General features: G+C 23.9%; 7 protein-coding genes across 7 annotated transcripts; 2 read left to right on the forward strand and 5 right to left on the reverse strand.

Moving 5' to 3' along the window:
• Positions 1-38: 38 nt before the first annotated feature.
• On the forward strand, positions 39-1,880 carry PCHAS_1407700 (ATP-dependent RNA helicase DBP6, putative; the record flags this gene model as incomplete). Its single annotated transcript, XM_016799552.1, has 1 exon — positions 39-1,880. One exon carries the CDS (start codon positions 39-41, stop codon positions 1,878-1,880), a length of 1,842 nt encoding a protein of 613 aa, XP_016654827.1.
• A 281-nt stretch (positions 1,881-2,161) lies between these two features.
• On the reverse strand, positions 2,162-3,348 carry PCHAS_1407800 (conserved Plasmodium protein, unknown function; the record flags this gene model as incomplete). Its single annotated transcript, XM_016799553.1, has 2 exons — positions 2,162-2,775; positions 2,934-3,348. The coding sequence occupies 2 exons, from the start codon at positions 3,346-3,348 to the stop codon at positions 2,162-2,164; spliced, it is 1,029 nt and encodes a 342-aa protein (XP_016654828.1).
• A 743-nt stretch (positions 3,349-4,091) lies between these two features.
• PCHAS_1407900 (conserved Plasmodium protein, unknown function) lies at positions 4,092-4,358 on the reverse strand (the record flags this gene model as incomplete). The annotated part of the gene is made up of 1 exon (XM_731777.1): positions 4,092-4,358. One exon carries the CDS (start codon positions 4,356-4,358, stop codon positions 4,092-4,094), a length of 267 nt encoding a protein of 88 aa, XP_736870.1.
• A 1,347-nt stretch (positions 4,359-5,705) lies between these two features.
• Positions 5,706-7,825, reverse strand: PCHAS_1408000 (DNA-directed RNA polymerase subunit alpha, putative; the record flags this gene model as incomplete). The annotated part of the gene is made up of 2 exons (XM_016799554.1): positions 5,706-7,600; positions 7,711-7,825. The coding sequence occupies 2 exons, from the start codon at positions 7,823-7,825 to the stop codon at positions 5,706-5,708; spliced, it is 2,010 nt and encodes a 669-aa protein (XP_016654829.1).
• A 2,343-nt stretch (positions 7,826-10,168) lies between these two features.
• Positions 10,169-13,465, forward strand: PCHAS_1408100 (TOM1-like protein, putative; the record flags this gene model as incomplete). Its single annotated transcript, XM_016799556.1, has 1 exon — positions 10,169-13,465. One exon carries the CDS (start codon positions 10,169-10,171, stop codon positions 13,463-13,465), a length of 3,297 nt encoding a protein of 1,098 aa, XP_016654830.1.
• A 786-nt stretch (positions 13,466-14,251) lies between these two features.
• Positions 14,252-15,957, reverse strand: PCHAS_1408200 (FHA domain-containing protein, putative; the record flags this gene model as incomplete). The annotated part of the gene is made up of 3 exons (XM_016799557.1): positions 14,252-14,336; positions 14,424-14,643; positions 14,808-15,957. 3 exons carry the CDS (start codon positions 15,955-15,957, stop codon positions 14,252-14,254), a joined length of 1,455 nt encoding a protein of 484 aa, XP_016654831.1.
• A 1,044-nt stretch (positions 15,958-17,001) lies between these two features.
• On the reverse strand, positions 17,002-19,475 carry PCHAS_1408300 (tripartite motif protein, putative; the record flags this gene model as incomplete). The annotated part of the gene is made up of 2 exons (XM_016799558.1): positions 17,002-19,171; positions 19,342-19,475. 2 exons carry the CDS (start codon positions 19,473-19,475, stop codon positions 17,002-17,004), a joined length of 2,304 nt encoding a protein of 767 aa, XP_016654832.1.
• Positions 19,476-19,568: the final 93 nt, after the last annotated feature.

A 19,568-nucleotide genomic window follows, 5' to 3' on the forward strand; every position in this document is an offset into this window, starting at 1 on the left:
AAAACATTGTTATATATTTTGCATTGGGGAGACAGAAAATGTTCCATTCCGCTGTTTTGAATAATAAATATAGTTGCAACAAATTTAAGAATATTTTATTAATTTTTCATGTCAATTTTAAACATTTCATCTTCTCTAATGTTGAGAAAAAACATATACACAATGTGAGTAAGGCTAATAGCATATTTTATGAAAATAAAAACAAAATATTAAAGGGATACACCCATAAAAATATATCATACAGTAGAATTTACAATAGTAATAATGAACAAAGTAATACGAATCGTGATGCAGTGCAAGATGAAATAAACGAAAGTATAAATCAAAAAGAAAAAGACAATGAAACATTAACATGGAATAATCAATCTAATGAATCTAACATCACAGAGCAAGATAAATACAACCAAAAACCAGATAATGGTAGCAAACATGTGTCAATAGAAGAAGCAAGCGAAATTGATAAAGATATAAGAAAAAGTTTAATAGAAGTTTTTAAATATAAACATTTTACAGATGTTCAAAAAATAATATATGAAAATGTAATAAAAGAGAGAAAAAAAAATGATCTTCTTATTCAAGCAAAAACAGGAACTGGAAAAACTATATCATATTTACTTTTAGTAATTGATGATATAATAAAAAATAGAATTATGAGCGTCCATACACTTATAATAGTTCCAACTAGAGAACTGGCAAATCAAATTTATAATGAAGCAAAATTATTATTAACTTTTAAAAATAATATTAATGTTTTGACATTAGTTGGGGGTGTAAAAAGACGAGAAGATCAAATAAATATAAGAAGAGTTAAGCCAGATATTATTATATGTACTGTAGGAAGATTGCTAGATCATTTTGAATGCACATATTTATTTAATACCTTATTTGAAAATTTAAAAATGCTAATAATTGATGAAGCAGATCAATTATTAAGTCATGGATATCAAAATGATATAGATAGAATATTAACTTATTTGCCACAAAAAAAAAGAAATATTCTTTTATCTGCAACATTATGCCATAATATTGATGAAATACGAAAAAAAATGTGTAAACCAGATTATATTTTTTTAAATTGTATAAAAGATATTTCAAAACATACTAATGATCAATTAAAACAATATGTTATTTTTCATAAATCTATTGATACAACTATAATTTTATATAATTTATTAGTTGAGCATATGAGATTAAATAAGTTTAATTATAAGATATTAGTTTTTTTTCCAACTGCTCGAGCTACATCATTTTATGCTAATTTATTCAAAAATCAGTTAAAAATATCAGTTTATGAAATTCACAGAAAAAAAGAACCTATATATAGGCAAATAACATCAAATAGATTTGCATTAGAATCTGTTGGAATTTTGTTTACATCAGATATAAGTGCAAGGGGTGTTAACTATCCAAATGTTACATTAATTATTCAAATAAATTGTGCCATATCAAGAGAACAATATATACATCGAGTTGGACGTACAGCTAGAAGCAATAAGGAAGGCATTAGTATTATTTTATTAAATGAAGCAGATGAATTATTTTATCAACAAATAAAAGATTTAAATATACAAAAATTAAACCCAAATGAGTATATCCTAAAAAATGCTAATGTATCAAATTATCTAAACACTTGGATGTCAAATACACAGTTATTATATTTAGCTTATGCATATTATTCATCCTTATTGCGATTTTACAAAACAAAACATACTATACTTAAATTAACTGATGATGAAATCATTGATACAGTTAATAATTCTCTTCTTTCGACTGGCTTAGCTGAACAACCACATATTTCAAACCAATTGGCTGTAACATTAAATATGCAAAATAATTCGAAGCTTAAAATAAGAAAGGATTTGGATGATTTGCTGTTGTAGAAAAATATAAAAAGATTAAGGGCTTCCGCCAAAAATCCATTAAATATATATAGAACTCAAAGGAATGACAAAACGGATCAACTACAACAATGATAAAAACAATAAAATAAAAATGCATCAATCTAAATTATGTTAAAATGAAATGAAAGATCCCTCAGATAAAAATTCTCTTGTGGCATAAAAAATGTATAGCAAGATTGGATTAATATGAGGGAATCATTTTTGCTTCTTATTCATTAGTTTGTTGTTTGTTTCATTTGGTTATTGTGTTCCGCAAAAAATTAAGCGGCGCGATTGAGTTTGTTATTTCCATATGTGTAGATAATGTTTTTCTCTATAAAAATATATTTTTTTATGTTGTAATCATAGCATATTCCATTAAACTCATTTCCATTAATATAAACAGAATTAACAATTTTTCCATTTATGTTTACTTCTAAAATTTTCCCTTTTGTTTCACACCCACTTAAATCTTTGAGTAAAATAATAACGTTCATATTATTTGTACAAATATATACAGGCGAATAATTTCCATTTAAATATAAGAAATCCATTTTCATATACGAATTTCCATTTTTTATTAATCGTATTATTCGATTTTCTTTACTTAAGCAAGCGTATATAATTGTTTTTTTGTTTTTTTTATATAAACAAATACTATTAATATATGAAATGTTTCCAATATTGATTGGTAGCATGGTTTCGATATCTTTATTTATGTAATATAAATTACTTTTATTTTCTTCCTGTATATTCCCTGAATCAACAATATATAAAATATTATCTTCTTTATCATACACCAAATTATTTATTCCTTTAAATGGATGATCTTCAAACTCGTCAGCATATACCTCCATTTTTTTGTCCTTATTTATGAGCATCAACCCTCGCATTACTATGATGGCGAAAAGGAGCATAAAAAGATAAAAATGTATATGCTAAAACACAAGTATCCCACTCATAAAAATGTGCATTCACCGAAATATCTAATAAATCGTTTTAACCATATTATGTATATATATTATAGTGTGTGCAGAAAAATATATGCATTACCTGGATCATATATATAGAAATTATAATCGTTATCTGATGATAAACACTCTGATGTTAAATCCATATTTACATATACTTCTTTTTGTGCATAAAATTTATTCTTATGTTTTTTTATATATTTTGCAATTATTTCATTATCTTCAACCCCCAGATAATCTTCATCACTGTCTACCGTTCCTTCTGATGAAGTAGAAAAATTGCTATTTTCATCATTCCTTTTGGGATTTGTTAATATAAACTTAAGAATATCACCATTATCTGAAGTAGCACATAACGATCCATCAGCATCTATACATGGGGAATATAAACTATAATCATTTTCATAAAGTATTTCTATATTTATATATTTTTCATTTTTCAAATCGTCTATATTTAATGAATCATTATTATTTATTTTATTATCCGAATTGTCCATTTTTTATATTTTTATTATTATATTGCGTAATATTCTAAAATTTATTCTTACAAAAAAAACAAAAAAAAATATATATACGTAGTCTTAGACATGCAATTACAAGATATTCAAAAATAATATTTCATATATAGAAGTGGATAGATACAATAATCACTATCCAAATCCCCATTTTAAATAGGGTGTATGAGACAGTGTACAAGTTATTTCATATTCCTAAGAAATTCTAAAATAATATTAGCTTTAACAGTTTATTTTTCCCCCGTTCTTTCTTTTTTTAATTACTGTCTTTTACTGTACTTATTTAGAAGAACCAAATATTATGACAAAAAACGACATAATAATAGTATTTTTAGAGATATTAATTATAGTTATAAAGGTGCAAATTAATAAAGAAAAAAAATATATAATATTTCTACGAATATTATCACACGCAAAATATTATATGAATTCCAAAATATAACATTGTTATTAATTATGGTGAAATATTAGTCACGTAAAGCCAATATTTTAATTCATCAAAATTAAAAGCTTCAAAAATAAAATATATGAAAAAATAATAATACACATTTAATTATATAATATAAAACATCATGAATTGTATATAATAATCATATTCAAAATATAAATGCATTTTTAGTTTCACATTTATATTAATTATAAAAACTTCTTACGATATAAAAAATAATAAATAAATTGTGGTTTAACTTATTTAATTAAAAAATGGGCTTTCTCTTTTTTGTCTTTCAATTTTTAGAGTATAATTTTTTATGAAAATCATTATCGCTATATGTTCTTAATATATACATTTTTTTACGAATATATGAATCTGAAAAATATCTTACTTCTTTATCATATTTTTTTTTTTTTTTTTTTCGTTTTTTATCACTCTGAATATTTTCCACATTTTGGGGATTTGCATTCCCATTTTCGCTATTTAACCCCACTAAACTTAATATAGAATCTTTATGTGTATAAAATAAATAAGAGCAAACTGAGATCAATGTTATCATTTTTATATGTTATTATACTTAGAATTGGCCCCTTTTTCCTGTTCGATAATTTGAAAACAAAAACAATGATAAAGACACATCCATGTGTTTATAGCATCCATTAGGTCTTCATATACACACATATATATACTGTTATTATTTGTTTATTTATTCATGAACTTATATGTGCAAATTCCTCTTTCTTCTTTAAATGAATGGATAATTGCTATTCTCTATGCGTTTTTTAAATTACCTTCTACAATCAATACTTTAAACTTTAATAAAAAATTTATATTGCATTTGCGCTCGAATATAACTAAAGAAAAGTTTTAAGGAGATAAAATTGAAAACAAAATATATTTATAATGCATTTTATATGTACATATTAATTTATATTTTGGCAAATATCAGTGTGTTAGCTTTAAAACGCAACCAATTTTATTATAATGCAACACACCCTAATTAAGCATTTCCAAAATATATAAACAAACAAAAAAAAAGCTAAAATTATTTATAATTTACTCAAAAACAAAACATATATTCAAATTAAAAATAAAAATAAAAACTTTTTACATCGCACATTATTATGTAATAACAAATAAATTAACTTTCGAATCATTAAAACGTACACATAGTTTTTCTTATTTTTTTTTAATGTTGTAATTCCTACATATAAGAATTATTTACTTTTTTATACTAAAAATAATTTTATTACCTTTTTAACATGCTGAAAATTTGGGTATATATTTGAAAAAATAATTAAATATATTTTTATTGAAATTTTGTATATTAAAAGTCTTTCAAGTATATTACTAAAAAAATATAAAATAAAAACGTAATTAAACACTATATAATAGAAAAACAATACAGCTATATAGTGAATTTAAACATATACGCATATTTTGATGTTTGTTAATATTTCTTTTATTCACTTAAATGAATATAAAATAATTTGTCTCAAAAAACAAACTATGCATAAAACACCAAAAAATATGTTACAAAAGGTGTACATTAACAAAATTATATTATATATATTTTTAATTATTAATAGACACATAACTTCTTTCACTGTATAAAAAAATATATTTATATGTGTGTGCTTTTTAAAATTGTTTATTTCGACATATTTTTTCTCAAATCATCCACATATAAATTGATATATTTTATAGTCATTATCAATGAACAATAAAATATTAGCATTTTCATATAAATTATAAAAAGCTTCAGCATTTGCTTATTTACACAAAATTTTATTCTTCTTTAAAAATAGTAACACAAAAAAACTAATAGCCATTTTCAGTGATAATTAAAATTATGATATTCTATTAGGACAATATTAAAGCAATATTTCTGCTTAGCACCAATGTTTCAAATTCCTTCGTCGTAAATTTCCTCGTGACCTATATGGGGTGTCTTATCGAGCGGCCTTTCTATGACCCATCTTGGTGGATTCATATTTCTCTCGGATTTGTCTATGGGCCAATCTAACAAACAATCATGTCTTTCATCATCTGGTATAATTTCTCCTTCTTCTGTAGTAGGACCTTTTTTAATTTGCTCTCTTCTCTTATTAATTTGCATTTGCAATTTTTTTTTCTTTTGCCATAAAATTTCTCTTTCTTGTTTCGATTGTGCACTTTCTGGATCAATATTATATTGCCTATGCACGTCTTTTCTATATAACCAACTTTTTGTTTCTTCAACTTCTTCTAAAGTACTTTTATACTTATTCCATGGCACATCGGTATATCTTTCTTTATCCATATAAAATTCAGGATTTCGGAATTCTTCTTCTAATGATCCATCTTCGCATGAATGGCAATTATTATGCAAAGCATTTTCCATATATTGAAAATTTTCTGACATATAATCAATAGTTTTTAAAAGTGCTGTTTTTGGAGTTATTGATCCATCGGTATGCATTTCAACAATGTTAATTTCACCTAAAACATCCAAATTAATTCCTCTTCTTTGCCCAGTAAAACCAAAATGTTCTACAGGTGTACAACTACTACAAAAGTGAATAAAATTATCTTTACATATATCTCTATTTCGTGATTGAGATCCATATTCTGGCATTACATATTCTTCTATACTTTCTATCTTGACATCCATTTCTAAATAACTTCCGGCAGCAACATAACATATATATTGATTTTTATTAATAATTTCAATATTTTTTGGTAATTGCATATGACCTGCTACAACTATCATTGGCCCTTTTATTCGAAATTTCCCAGTTATATAATTATTCATATCTGCATTTTCTGGGACATTTTTAAATGTTATTTGTCTTAAATTTTGTGATAAATCAAAAAAATTTTCTCGAACACCAACTATACAATAATATTCATGTTTCATGCCAGGTATTCTTAAAGCGGTAGCTCTACCACCTTTTAAATGCTTTATTGCAACTCTTCGAAAAGCATTTAAAAAAATAGGAGATAATTCAACTTCGTGTGAATGCATAAAGAAATATGTATATGCTCTTCCTTGATGATATTTTACTGGTTGAATTTGTTTAAATTTAAATCCAAATGTTTTAGGACCTCCTTTCTTTGCATCAAAATATGTGTCATCTAATAAATCTTTATCTAATTGGTACGAATCAATTATTGGCTTTTTTTCTTTGCATAATTCATCAAAATATTTATTATATGTATTAAAATCATATACTTCTGGTTCATAATCCATAGGCTTATCATCAAATACATTTCCACTTTCATATACATATGGAGGCAATCCACTTTTTTCTCTATCTATTTTATCAGCTTTATCCATATCTATTTCCATTGAATCCTTTTTTATCATTTCATTATCATACACATTGTACCTATGCCCATCTACTACTTTACTTTCTGATTCTATTATTTTTCTATCATCATTATTTAATTCTTCTATATCAAGTAATTTGTCATCATTTTCGTCCGCTACATTTGAATCTTCGCTAGTTATATTATCTTCTTCAGTGTCGCCATCACCTTCATACAAAGCGTTGAATCGATGAAAATTATTTGATGCAGTTTTATTATCAGTGATATCATTTTCAATATCATCATCATTTATAATATCACTACCATTGGTTATGCCATCTTTGTTAGAACTATTTTTATTATTTAACCATTCATTTTCTCTATCATCCTTATTTTCGCTGTCTAGCCAAACTAAATTATAAATATTTCTATTCCCGGAACTTCGCGATTTTCGCTTTTCATTTTTATAATAAGGTCTAAAATGCCTATTCTTATTTCTCGTATAATTATCTAAAAAATGTAAAAAAATTGTAAGTCACATAAATGTGCAAATATGCAAATATATAGGTAAATAAAACTATGTAGAAAAATCATCATATTTATCTTATTTTCATTATTACGTCGCGAATGACCACTGTGGATAGGCAAAAACGATAGCCTTTTACCCCCCGGAATTAAGGAATAAGACGAATAATTACAAGTCGTAATAAACAGAAGAAACAACAATAATAGCATTATATTTTATTTATGCGCTTCACTCTCGTGATTATTTTGTTTTATTATTTTATTGTAAATATATATGTTTTCAATAATATCCATTTTATGCTAGGACTAAAAAATATATCCACAATATTCATCTTATTATGCATTTAAGAAAATGCATATAAGTTAGCATAAGACAATATTAAATACATATTATTTGTTTTTTTTCCAAACGTACCAAAAAAGATAAAAGAAAAGAATAATTTCTTCGTTTGTTGTCAAAGCATTTTTATTTTCCTCAGAAAAATAACCTTATATTATGCTATTAAGCATTAATTAATTTATAAAATATTCAGAGTCCAATGCATAAGAAATATATATATTCTTTTCCATTCTTACGTAAAGCATATATGATCTTGCATTTGTTTATGTATGATGTCTTTAATAAACTTGTGTCATACATAACAGTGCAATTATTACTGTGTTAATATAATGTGGCCATGTGAGTACACCCCAATGGAGAACGAAATAGCTTGTTCTAATTATTTGTGAAAAAAAATAAAAAATTTGTATATCAAACTATACTTAATTATTAAATTAGCTAAATATGTGAATAATTAAATTGATAAACTAAATTGCAAGCTCAATTGGTTGTTAACTAATTTTTATTCGCCTACCCTTGATCAATTATGCATTCTTTAATTTATATGAGAAACGACAGTTTATCCTCAACCAATATTAATTTAAGATAGCAATTTAAAATTTTATTATTGAAATAAATTATAAGCATATCAATATGTTATTCACAAATATATGCAACATATATCTATATTTCTAATATATTTATAAAATATCTTGGATTGTGTTGTTATAGTTGGCGTTTCGCCATTCTTGTATCAGTCAATTATTATTTTATCATTATTTGGGATATGTTTATTGGTGTTTTTATATTGTCTTAATATTACTTATATATTGGTTTATTATTGTTATATATCATCATCCCAATACATATTTTTATATACTCTATATTGTGTATTGTTATAACTTTGCTTTTTATTTTAATTTTGTTATATTTCCGTTTTTTCCTGTTTTTTTGCTTTGTTTTTTTACAATTCTTTTATGGATTTTTTTTCCTTATTTTTTTTTTCATCATAATATATTTTTCCCTATAATATTGGATGTGTGCATAAAGTTAGAAAAATTAATAATAAAAAAATAGAAGTATTAAAATTTTATTTTTTTTCTTTCATTTTTGACTTTATTTTATTACCTATTTAATTTACTACTATTTTTTTCTATTTTTAACATAAAAAAAAATAATAACTAGAATAAAAATACCATTTCAATTATTTATTATATATATATATATATAAATAATTATATATACGTAAAAATATATTTATTCATTTTATTTTGTTTTGGGGGCCCTATATGAATGCTAACCCATCTCGGAAATTTAAGTAATATTACTTTATTATATGCATATATATATATTCATTATTTTCACCATATATATATTTTTATAAATAATCATTTTTACCATTTAAATGTTATATATTATCGATGAGGAATTTTAATATTTTTTATAATACATATTTTATTTTGCACAAATTCTAAAGAAGAAAGTTTATAATTAAAAATATGTATATATGTTTTTTTTTTTTCGTGGGAAGGCTTAATTTAACTTAAAAAATTATATTTTATATCCTTTTAATTATATAATTATTTTTACTATTAACCACGAAATAAGGGTTTTATATACATGATTTTTTTGCATAAAATTTAATGATTATACATGTTATGTATATTATCAATTATTAAGCTTTATCATCAATGAGTATATACATAATTAATGTCTCTTATTGATTGAAATGATTAATTTCTCATGCTAATATGTGAAGATTTTCTCAAAACTGGCTAATAGTATATTATCTTCAATGAAATGACCAGAGGCAATTTATTGTTGTTTTTTGATTTCTTTAATTCCAGAGTAATACGCAAACATTACTACATCTCATATACAGAAATCAGTTAATTTTATTTATATATTTTTTTTAACTTTTAATGACCAATCGTTTTTCCAAAAAAAAAAAATAAACGCAAGAATAAATTAAAAAAGTACCAAAAAACGAACAGAAATTTGCTGTATTTCTATTTTAAGGGAAATTTGAATGCTAATTTGTATACGGTCAAATCGTATATATTAAAAAATTTTTTAATCAAGAATTATTATAAATAGTTGTTGCTTTAATGCATATTTACGACTGAATTATATATATGTCTATGTCGGAAGTTTGTGCCTATGCGCAATATAGAATTTAATCAATACCATTATAAAAAAAACAAATACTTAGATCTATATGTCAAAAATAAAGAATGGATAGCGGAGGAATCAGAAAGCGAAAGGATGCAAAGGATAATAAAATAAATATAAGGGCACCAAATAATATATATAATAATAATGCGGTAATAAATGATAACAATTTAAACGTAAGTAATTTCCCAAAGGGAAATAATCCAAATTGGAAATATAATGAAAATGTAGGAGGTGGTATGCCACCAAATCTTGAAAGGAAGGCATCTGATGGAAATTTTAAATTCGGAAAAAAAAAGTCAATGAAATTATTCAATAGTTCAAATATTAGTGCACTGTCAACCAATTGTATTAAATCACTTAGTAACTTAGTGAGCAATATTAACAATTCAAATAATAGTGTTGGTTTTAATGGAAGTAATAATATGAATGGAAAAGGTTTATCACGATTTTCATTAAATGATGCATTTCACAATAAACAAACGGGAAGTGGACAATTTTCAAAAGGGATAAGCTATTTGAGCAATATGACAAATGTCAAAGGTTTTTTTGGTAATGATAACAACAATAAAGGAAAAGATGATTTTAATTTTTTCCGTAATTATGAAAACAATGTATATAACAATAGAACTAGGCATAGTGAAGGAACAAATACTTATAGCAACAGTAATAATAATCCAAATGGAAATGATGCAGCAAATAAAAACAACATAAGTACTTATAGTAACAATGGTTCTAAAGTATCAAATGCGAATAGCATTAATAGCTCAAATTTAGAAAATATTTTAAATAATAAAGAAGTAATAAATGAAAAATATCAAATAAAAGGATTTGGTAATAACTATATGAGTGAAATAAATAATTTAAGGAATATAACAAGTGATGAAACATATTATACATGCCTTGATAATCTATTAAGAAATCATGGAAATATTGATTCAAATGAAATGTTAAAATACAATGATAAAAATATAAACTGTTTAAATGATATAATATTTTTAGATATATATAGAGCATATAATGTATTAACATATATGCAAGAAAAAGTTAATATAATAATTTATACAATTAAAATTATTGGAAAAAAATTAAAAAAAAAACATGTACCTGAAGAAGTAGTTATATCCTTAGAATTTTTAAATTTCTGTGTTAAAAATTTAGGATTATTTTTTATACGATTTATTGATGAAAGCCTTATGAAAAAGATAAGTTCATTATTAAAGACAACGACATTAAAAAAATCAATAACAAAAAATGTTAAATCAAAATTATCAAAATTTCTTATCGTTCCAATAATACATCCTGGAGTCGCCACTGATCCAAGACTTCATTTTATAAAAAGAAAAATCTTATTTATGCTACAATTATGGCATGATTCATTTATACTATACCAGCATGTAGCTACAACGTTTTTTATGGAATATAGAAATTTAAAAGAAAAAGGAATTACATTCCCTATAGTAAAAAAATCAGAGAAATTTTTTGTAAAAAATGCTGAAAATTCACCATCCTTTTCGGATGATAATATTTTACATGAGTTACCATTAAATTTATCGCAAATAAATAATATTATCAAAGTTTTAAAAGAAATTAAAAATATGGATAATAATGATAATGAAAAATATAAATGTATAGATGTTATATCAAAATATACAGATCCAATTTTACTTAGTATCAATAAGTTATCAGATTATAAAGGGAATATTAATATTTCCGTTACTTTGAATTCACTACTTTATATTAATGATCAAATTTGCATTTTTGAAAAAATGAAAGCTGAGAGAGAAAAAGAAATGGACCTCCAAAAAGATAAAGAACAAATGAATGATTCAAGAAAATCAAGGGAAAAAGACAAAAATAGGAAAGAAAAAAGAAAGAAGAAAAAAAATACATTACCAAATATAGATGAAATCATTTTTAACAAATTTGATCCATGGAATACTGAAAACATATCAACAAATGATAAGCCAGGCATTGATAATAATGGTATGATAGGAACAAATGATGAGCTATTTTTTAGTAATAACGGTTTTGTTGATAGCTTTAACAAACTGAGTTCTGCGGAAAATGTCCTAGGAAGCCGAAGTTCTAATACGATTAATAATATTTCCATGAGCAATTTAAATAGTAATGAAAATGTTTTTTCGTTTTTTTCCGATGAAAAACCTATAAATGAGCCTACACAAACGAACCAAAATAACGAAATAGATGATATATATAGCGTATTTAACGAACTTAAATTTAATGATGAAAAAGAGCAAGACACATTTAATAATAATAACAAAACTGCCAGCAGTTATATGCCACAACCACGCCAAGATAATTTTATTCATAATAATGTTTTAAATAGGCAAGAGTTACAGCCAGTTGCCAATAAAAATATGCCCACTATTATCGGCAACACAATGAATGAAAATAATGCAAATGAAAAGAAGATTGATAAAAAGGCATCGATATTAGAAGATCAATTACATTATTTATTTACAAATAAAAATGCCCTTCAAAAGCAAACAAGCCAAACAAGCCAAACAAGTCAAACTAATCAAAATAATCAAAATAATTTTAATAATGCAGAAATAACAAATAGTAACATGGGCATGCTAGATATTGACAACATTGTACAGAACGATTGGAATAACTCAATAAATATTGAAAAAGATCATATTTTCCATAATGATATACCTGAAAGGGTTAAAAGCTCAGAAAGTATTAGTAAAAGTGTTTCTAAAAATTCTATTTCTATTGATGATATTGACAATGATGTGATAAATACTGGCAAGAGCAATCTAAGTTATGATATTGATGATAAAATTTACGAAAATTTAAATTTTTCACGTAAAAACAGTGAGCAAAGTAAAGACAAAAAAAATAATAATATGGGATTTATTCCCGATAAAGAAAAAGAAATTGCTATAAATAATATACAAGAAGAGAAAGGCAGCAATAATAACAATAAAAACTATGATGAAGTTTTTGAATCATTTGATTTTAATTTGAATGATAATAAAGTACCTTATCCAAATGCATCCGATAAAAATATTCATATTATGGACAATGTGAGCAAAACAAATGTCAATTGCACAGAAGAAAATGAGAATGTGTTAAAAGCGGATAAAAAAGACAAAATAAACACAAAAAAAAATTCCACATCTTTTAGTGATGAGCATAATGACAAAAATAACAATATTCATAATGATGATAATGATACAAACCTAAATTATCATAAAAACAGACAAAATTCCAAAACTGATCAAGACTCAGACGATATAAATATTGATGATATAGACGAAATAACAAAAGCTATAGACGATTTAAATTATAATTTTGAAAATATGAATATTTATAAATATGATAATTAATTATGTATTTTATATTATAAAATACTTTAATATATTTCTTTGTGTTGTAAACATTTAAATAAAAGAAGTGAAATTTTTTCTTAATTCATACATACATATTTATTTCATCGTTATTAACTGATTTTTTTTTTATTCGCCCTATATGTTTATCTTTTTTTTTGTATGAAAAAAATGTTTTTAAATGTTGTTCAAATTTTTATATTCATGTTTATTGTGCTTAACCATTTGTGTGCATAATTTTTATTTCTGATGAAGTTATTTGAATTTTTTTTATGTATAAAAAAACTTTTTTTAAATTAAAAAAAATAACAATATGGTTTTTTAATAACACATAAAAAATGTTAGTAGTTACATTTACTGTTGTAAATCTTTTTGATTAATCTTATGGAATTATTCAAACGGCATAATGCTTCATACGTGTTTCTTTATGTTGTTAATTTGTATTTATTTATTATTACACTTAGCACGGTCGAAAATATATATCAGCATACGTCCGATCTATAAACTCGAACGTTTCGTATGAACTTAAGATGTGATTTAATCAAATACACAAGTTCACACATGCATACATATTTAACAATTGTTAAATACAACATTTTCCATAACATCAAACACATATATAGCATACAATGTATCAACATTTTAGACACAAAAAAAAATAAATATTCATAAACTGCTAATTAAAAATACTTAAAAAAATGTTTATACCATATTAATATATTTATAATTATATATGCACATATTTTTATTCTTTTTCAAGTTTTTGTTTAAGTAGGAAATTGAAAATTATTCATTTGTGGGCGCTTCATATGAATCATAAAGTAAAACGTATTCCCTTCCTGAACTTCCAAATCTCAAAAGATCTGTTTCTCTATAAAAAATAAAACAAAGTTATATATTTATGTGTAAATTCGTATATTATATTTTATTTTCGTTATATACTAAATTTTAAACTTACCTTAATTCATAAAATTTATTTGGGTCGATTTTCTCGTTATTCAAATAGGATCCATTTGTACTATTGAGATCAATAAGGAAAGGCAAAATTTTATTTTCATGTTTCTTAAATTGAATAACAGCATGCTGCTTTGATATGCTCATATTCCTTAATATTATATCTGCCACCAATTCGTCTTTCCCAATTAAATAGTAGGGCTTCTCATGAATACGCAATATTTCTGTAAAGAAATAAATCACAATCAAAAATATAAGAATTTATACTAGTAAAATATTTTTTTCAGACAAACTTATAATAAGCATATATGAATTTTTTATACGATTATATATACATTAATTGGTATAACTATTTTTGTAAAATAGAAATTTTTTTTTATTTTATTACCATGAGGTTCTTCGGTGGCGGTATTTAAAAATACGTATAATCTCCATTTTTTGTCTGGCATTTCAGAATCTATACTTTCTGTATATTTCAATTCTACGCCATTTTTATAATCTTTGCTTTGTGCTAACAAACCTGATGGATTGAAATTTTGTCCTTCTCGAACATTATTATCAGAAGTTATATTTTTTTCTTCATCTAATTTTTCTATTTCTTTATCATTTTTTGAATTATTATTATTGTTTTCATAATATTCATCATTGCTATGATTGCTTTGATGTTTATCATCCCTATCCCTATTTCTTTCATTGCTGTCTTTGAAACTTTTTTTTTTTTCTTTTCGAGCATATTCATCACTACTATTATCATATCGATCAGTTTTTCTTTTATCATGTTTTGATGTATTATCATCATATTTCCTGTATTTATGTTTACTGTCTTTTTCACGCTTTTTATTATCATCATAAAAATTATTATATCTATTTTTTGAACGACTCCTATCTTTATAATTATTTTTACTACGATTTTCTTTTTCAAATCGTTTATATTTATAATCATACTTTCCCTTCATTTCTCTTTCATGTCTATCTCTTATGTTTATTTTTTCCACATCACGTTTTTCTTTTTTATTTTTATCCCTCCTATCATTCCAATGTTCATAATCAGAATTATTATCTTTTTCTCTTTCTTTACTATTGGAATGTTTGCGCCTAACACGCCGTTTTTTATGTTCGCTATAATCACTATCACTGCTACTATTATTACTATATCGTTTTCCTATGCTTCGACTATCGGAACTCTCATCACTATATGAACTATCTCTACTGTGTTTGTTTAATCTATTGTTATTGTATTTTTTACTATATTCTATACTTCTATCCCTTTTTTTTTTCCTATCAATTCGGCTGATTCTTTCACGAGATATTTCTCTTTTATCGTACGAGTGTTTTCGATTATTGTAAGATTTTTTTTTTTTTTTCAAATTATTATTTTTTATTTCTCCTTCACTTGAAGATTCTGATAAGGTACTTTTTTTTGATTTATTACTGTCTGAATCGTAGCTTTCAGATTTGTTCATCTTTTTACTTTGCTCATCTCCAGATATTTTTTCACTTTCAATACTATTCGAACTTCTTATGTTATCTTTATGCATTTTGAAAACAAATTACTATAACTGTCCTCTATATATCTTGTTAAAAGTTATTTTAGTCATCATATTCTTAGTTATCATCAATTTTATGCGCAATAATACGCATACTGTGTTTGGATATGGTATATATAAATAAGCTGTACCCTTATGTTGCGTAAATAGCAATATATATTTATCTGCTTATTTTATCTGCTTGTTTATCTGCTTGTTTGGCTATCTGCTCTTTAGATCGAATTGAAGGGGCGTATATATTTTACTCTCCTTTTTCAATCTTTTATAATTCCATGCCTTTTTATATTTTTTTCATTTTTATTAAATCAGTAAAATTTTGCGTCCATATCATCGTATTTTTACTGTTTTTATAATGCATTTATGTACAAAACAAAAAAATTATAATAATTATTTTTTTGAATTTAATTTATATTTTTGGGTATAAAAAAAAATAAAGCTGGAAAATGGTAAAAGCAATGGTAACGGTGACCGTGGCAATAGCTATAATAGAAACAAACAATCGAAAGAAATATTATTTTTTTTTCGCATTCATTCAACTTTTTTATGTTATAAATTTACTTTTTTTTTTTTAATTTATCATAATTATTTTATATTAAATTTTGATATTACAAAAAAATAAAAGGGGTTACTTTTGAAAGTTTAACTTGTATAAATCTACCAAATAATTTTCCAATTTTAATGAAAAAAATCATATACAAAAGTATCAGAACTAATGTAAACAAAAATTGTAATCATACGAATAATAAAATTATGTAAAAATAAGTATAAAAAGTAATTTTCGAAACATATTAAAGATAAGATGAAAAAAATATGCATGTATACAAATACAAATCTAATAAATTGCAGTGGAGTAGTGTCCACATAAACACACATAAAGATATTTTTGTAAACAAATAACAAATCGATACAAACTATACACATTAGGAAATTGAAAAAAAAAATAAAACTCCATGTAGAGAAAGCAGACACTGATGCATGCATGTATGGACGTTTTATGCATATTTTTCATAATTCAATTTTCTTAAAAAATTGAGATTATTTAATAGATGGGGCTAAAAAGTTTGAGGATAAAAAAACTTGTAAATGCTTAAGGTAACTAATTATTTGAGAAGTATATAAATCCATATAAAAAATTTTACTTTCTCGTATTTTTGATAAATCTTCTATAGGTTTAAAATCTTTATTTAACATAAGAGTTCTGTCTATTATATTAATATTATTATTATAAAATTTAATTAAATCAATTGGGTTTTTTTGAAATTTATTCGCTCTGATTATGCTTATAGTATTTTCAATATCATCATATTTGGCATTTAATAATTCAACATAATCTAAATTGTCTTTTTTGAAATTTTCCATATATGTATCAAGCTGATTAAATATATCCTTTTCCATTTTATGCATGTTATTAATTATATAGTTTATTTTACTGCTTATATTATAATAGCATTCGCTTAACACTGAAGACCAATCATTCCTAGTATCTTCAAGAGATTCATAAAAATTTACTTCTAAATCATTTATCAATTCATTAATAATTTCATTCCATTGAATTAAATAATTATTTAAAACTGTTATAAAAGCTGCATTTATATTTTCTATATTACATTGAGAAGTGTGTATACCATTAATAGCACATTCTGAGCAAAAGCATTTAGTACAACAGGTATGACAAAAATATTGTATAGGATAATTATAATGATGATTACATCTTATATTTTCAATACTTGTAATACTTTTATTAGCAACTATATCATTATTTAATGAAATATTTTCTATTTCTTTTTTTTTTTTTTTTATGGATTCCATTTTTATATTTCTTATACATATTTCTCCATCATAACTATCACACGAATTTATTGAACTCTCATTAGAACTAATATCAACTCGAGAAGATATTTCATCATTTGAAAATACACATATACTTTCTTCTTTGTTCATATTCCCTATTTTATTTTTTTTTCCTTTTTGCAACGATTTTGTTTCTCCAATTAAATTGTCACCATATTTTATGTTGGATCCATGCATATTTTTTTTGCGCATGTGTCTATTTCCTTTTTTCTTTTTTTTCTTTAACAAATTTGCACCTATGTCACTAATAGATCCAAGCGTTCCATCTATTGTTGAATCCTCACTATCATAATTACTTCCATTTCTCATATTTTCCACCAAATTATTTAGTTTGTGTGAAAGTTTTATATTATTATCTTTTTTGTTTTTCTTTTCCATCATTTTTTTCTGCTTTTCATAGAAATATTTCTCATCATAATTATCAAAATCAGAATCATCACCCCCATCCACTTTAAAATTTCCTATCTTCTTATTTTTCTTTTTTTCACCATTTTCTGAAAAATACCCATCAAAACTATCTCGATCTGTATTATCAATAATTTCAATGTCTTCTTTTGTTATATTTAAAAACATTTTTGGAGATTTTACTAATTTTTTAAGATTTATAGTTTTTTTATCGATTTTATAATAATCATGAGAGGTGGTTTTGCTATTAATACCATTTGGGGTATTTGCTTCATGAATACTTTTACAACAATTTTCGCACAAATATTCAATGCAATCATTACAATATATTGTTGCTTCACTAAATGAACATATATTACATATATATGAATATCTATCAAGGTCATCTGTATATTCTTCGAGATAATTATATTTATTATTTGAAATTGGCAATTGTTTTGATTTATCATTTTTTAATATTTTATTATTTGATAAATCATTATTATAGGATTCTTCATATTCTAAACTTAATTGTTTAACATAATTTTCTGTTAATCCTTTTATTTTTTTATTATTATTTCCAATTAAATTAAAATAAAATGTGTGAATATTTAAAACATCAGATGAAAATAACCCAACTTTTGTCAAAAGCTCAAGAGTATCTATCGTAAGTTTATTTTTAATATTACATATATTACATGTAACATAACCTATTTTTTCCTTTTTTAATACATCGTCGATTTTATCATTATTCATTTTATCTATTATATCTATGCAATTTCTAAAACTTTCATTTATTTTATAATTTACTTTTTTTTCTTCTATAATTTTTGCACTAGAACATGCTTTCATAAATTTATCATATTTCTCTTGTAGTTGCAAACTTGCGCATATTAGACACATTAAATGTTTGCATGAGCATATCAGGACATCTTCCACCTTTCTGCTACAGTATGCACATCTATATGTTCTAAAAAATGAAAGCAAATATGTATCACGAATGAATAAACAATTTTTCAGCGAATCGGTATTATCATAACTACGCATGCATATGAACATTTATAACAATGTTGGAATATATTAAATGTAAATAATTCATTTGTGCATATTTCCATAAATTTATAATTATATAAAACTTACTTATTATTTTGAGTTTCACATGATTCACTTATTGTCTTTTCTTTACAAATTTGGCTATTCTCATTTTCGAAATCACTAAATCCATTTTCTTCCTCTGAGTTTATATCACTATTTGATGAGGAAATGCTGTCCATCTTTTCTGCTTACATTTATTATTATATTAAAATGTATAAGATATTAAAATATTAGGATAAAATTAGAAAACGATAATGCTACAAAATAAAATA

This window comes from Plasmodium chabaudi (genome assembly GCF_900002335.3).
Source record: "Plasmodium chabaudi chabaudi strain AS genome assembly, chromosome: 14".
Lineage (NCBI taxonomy): Eukaryota > Apicomplexa > Aconoidasida > Haemosporida > Plasmodiidae > Plasmodium > Plasmodium chabaudi.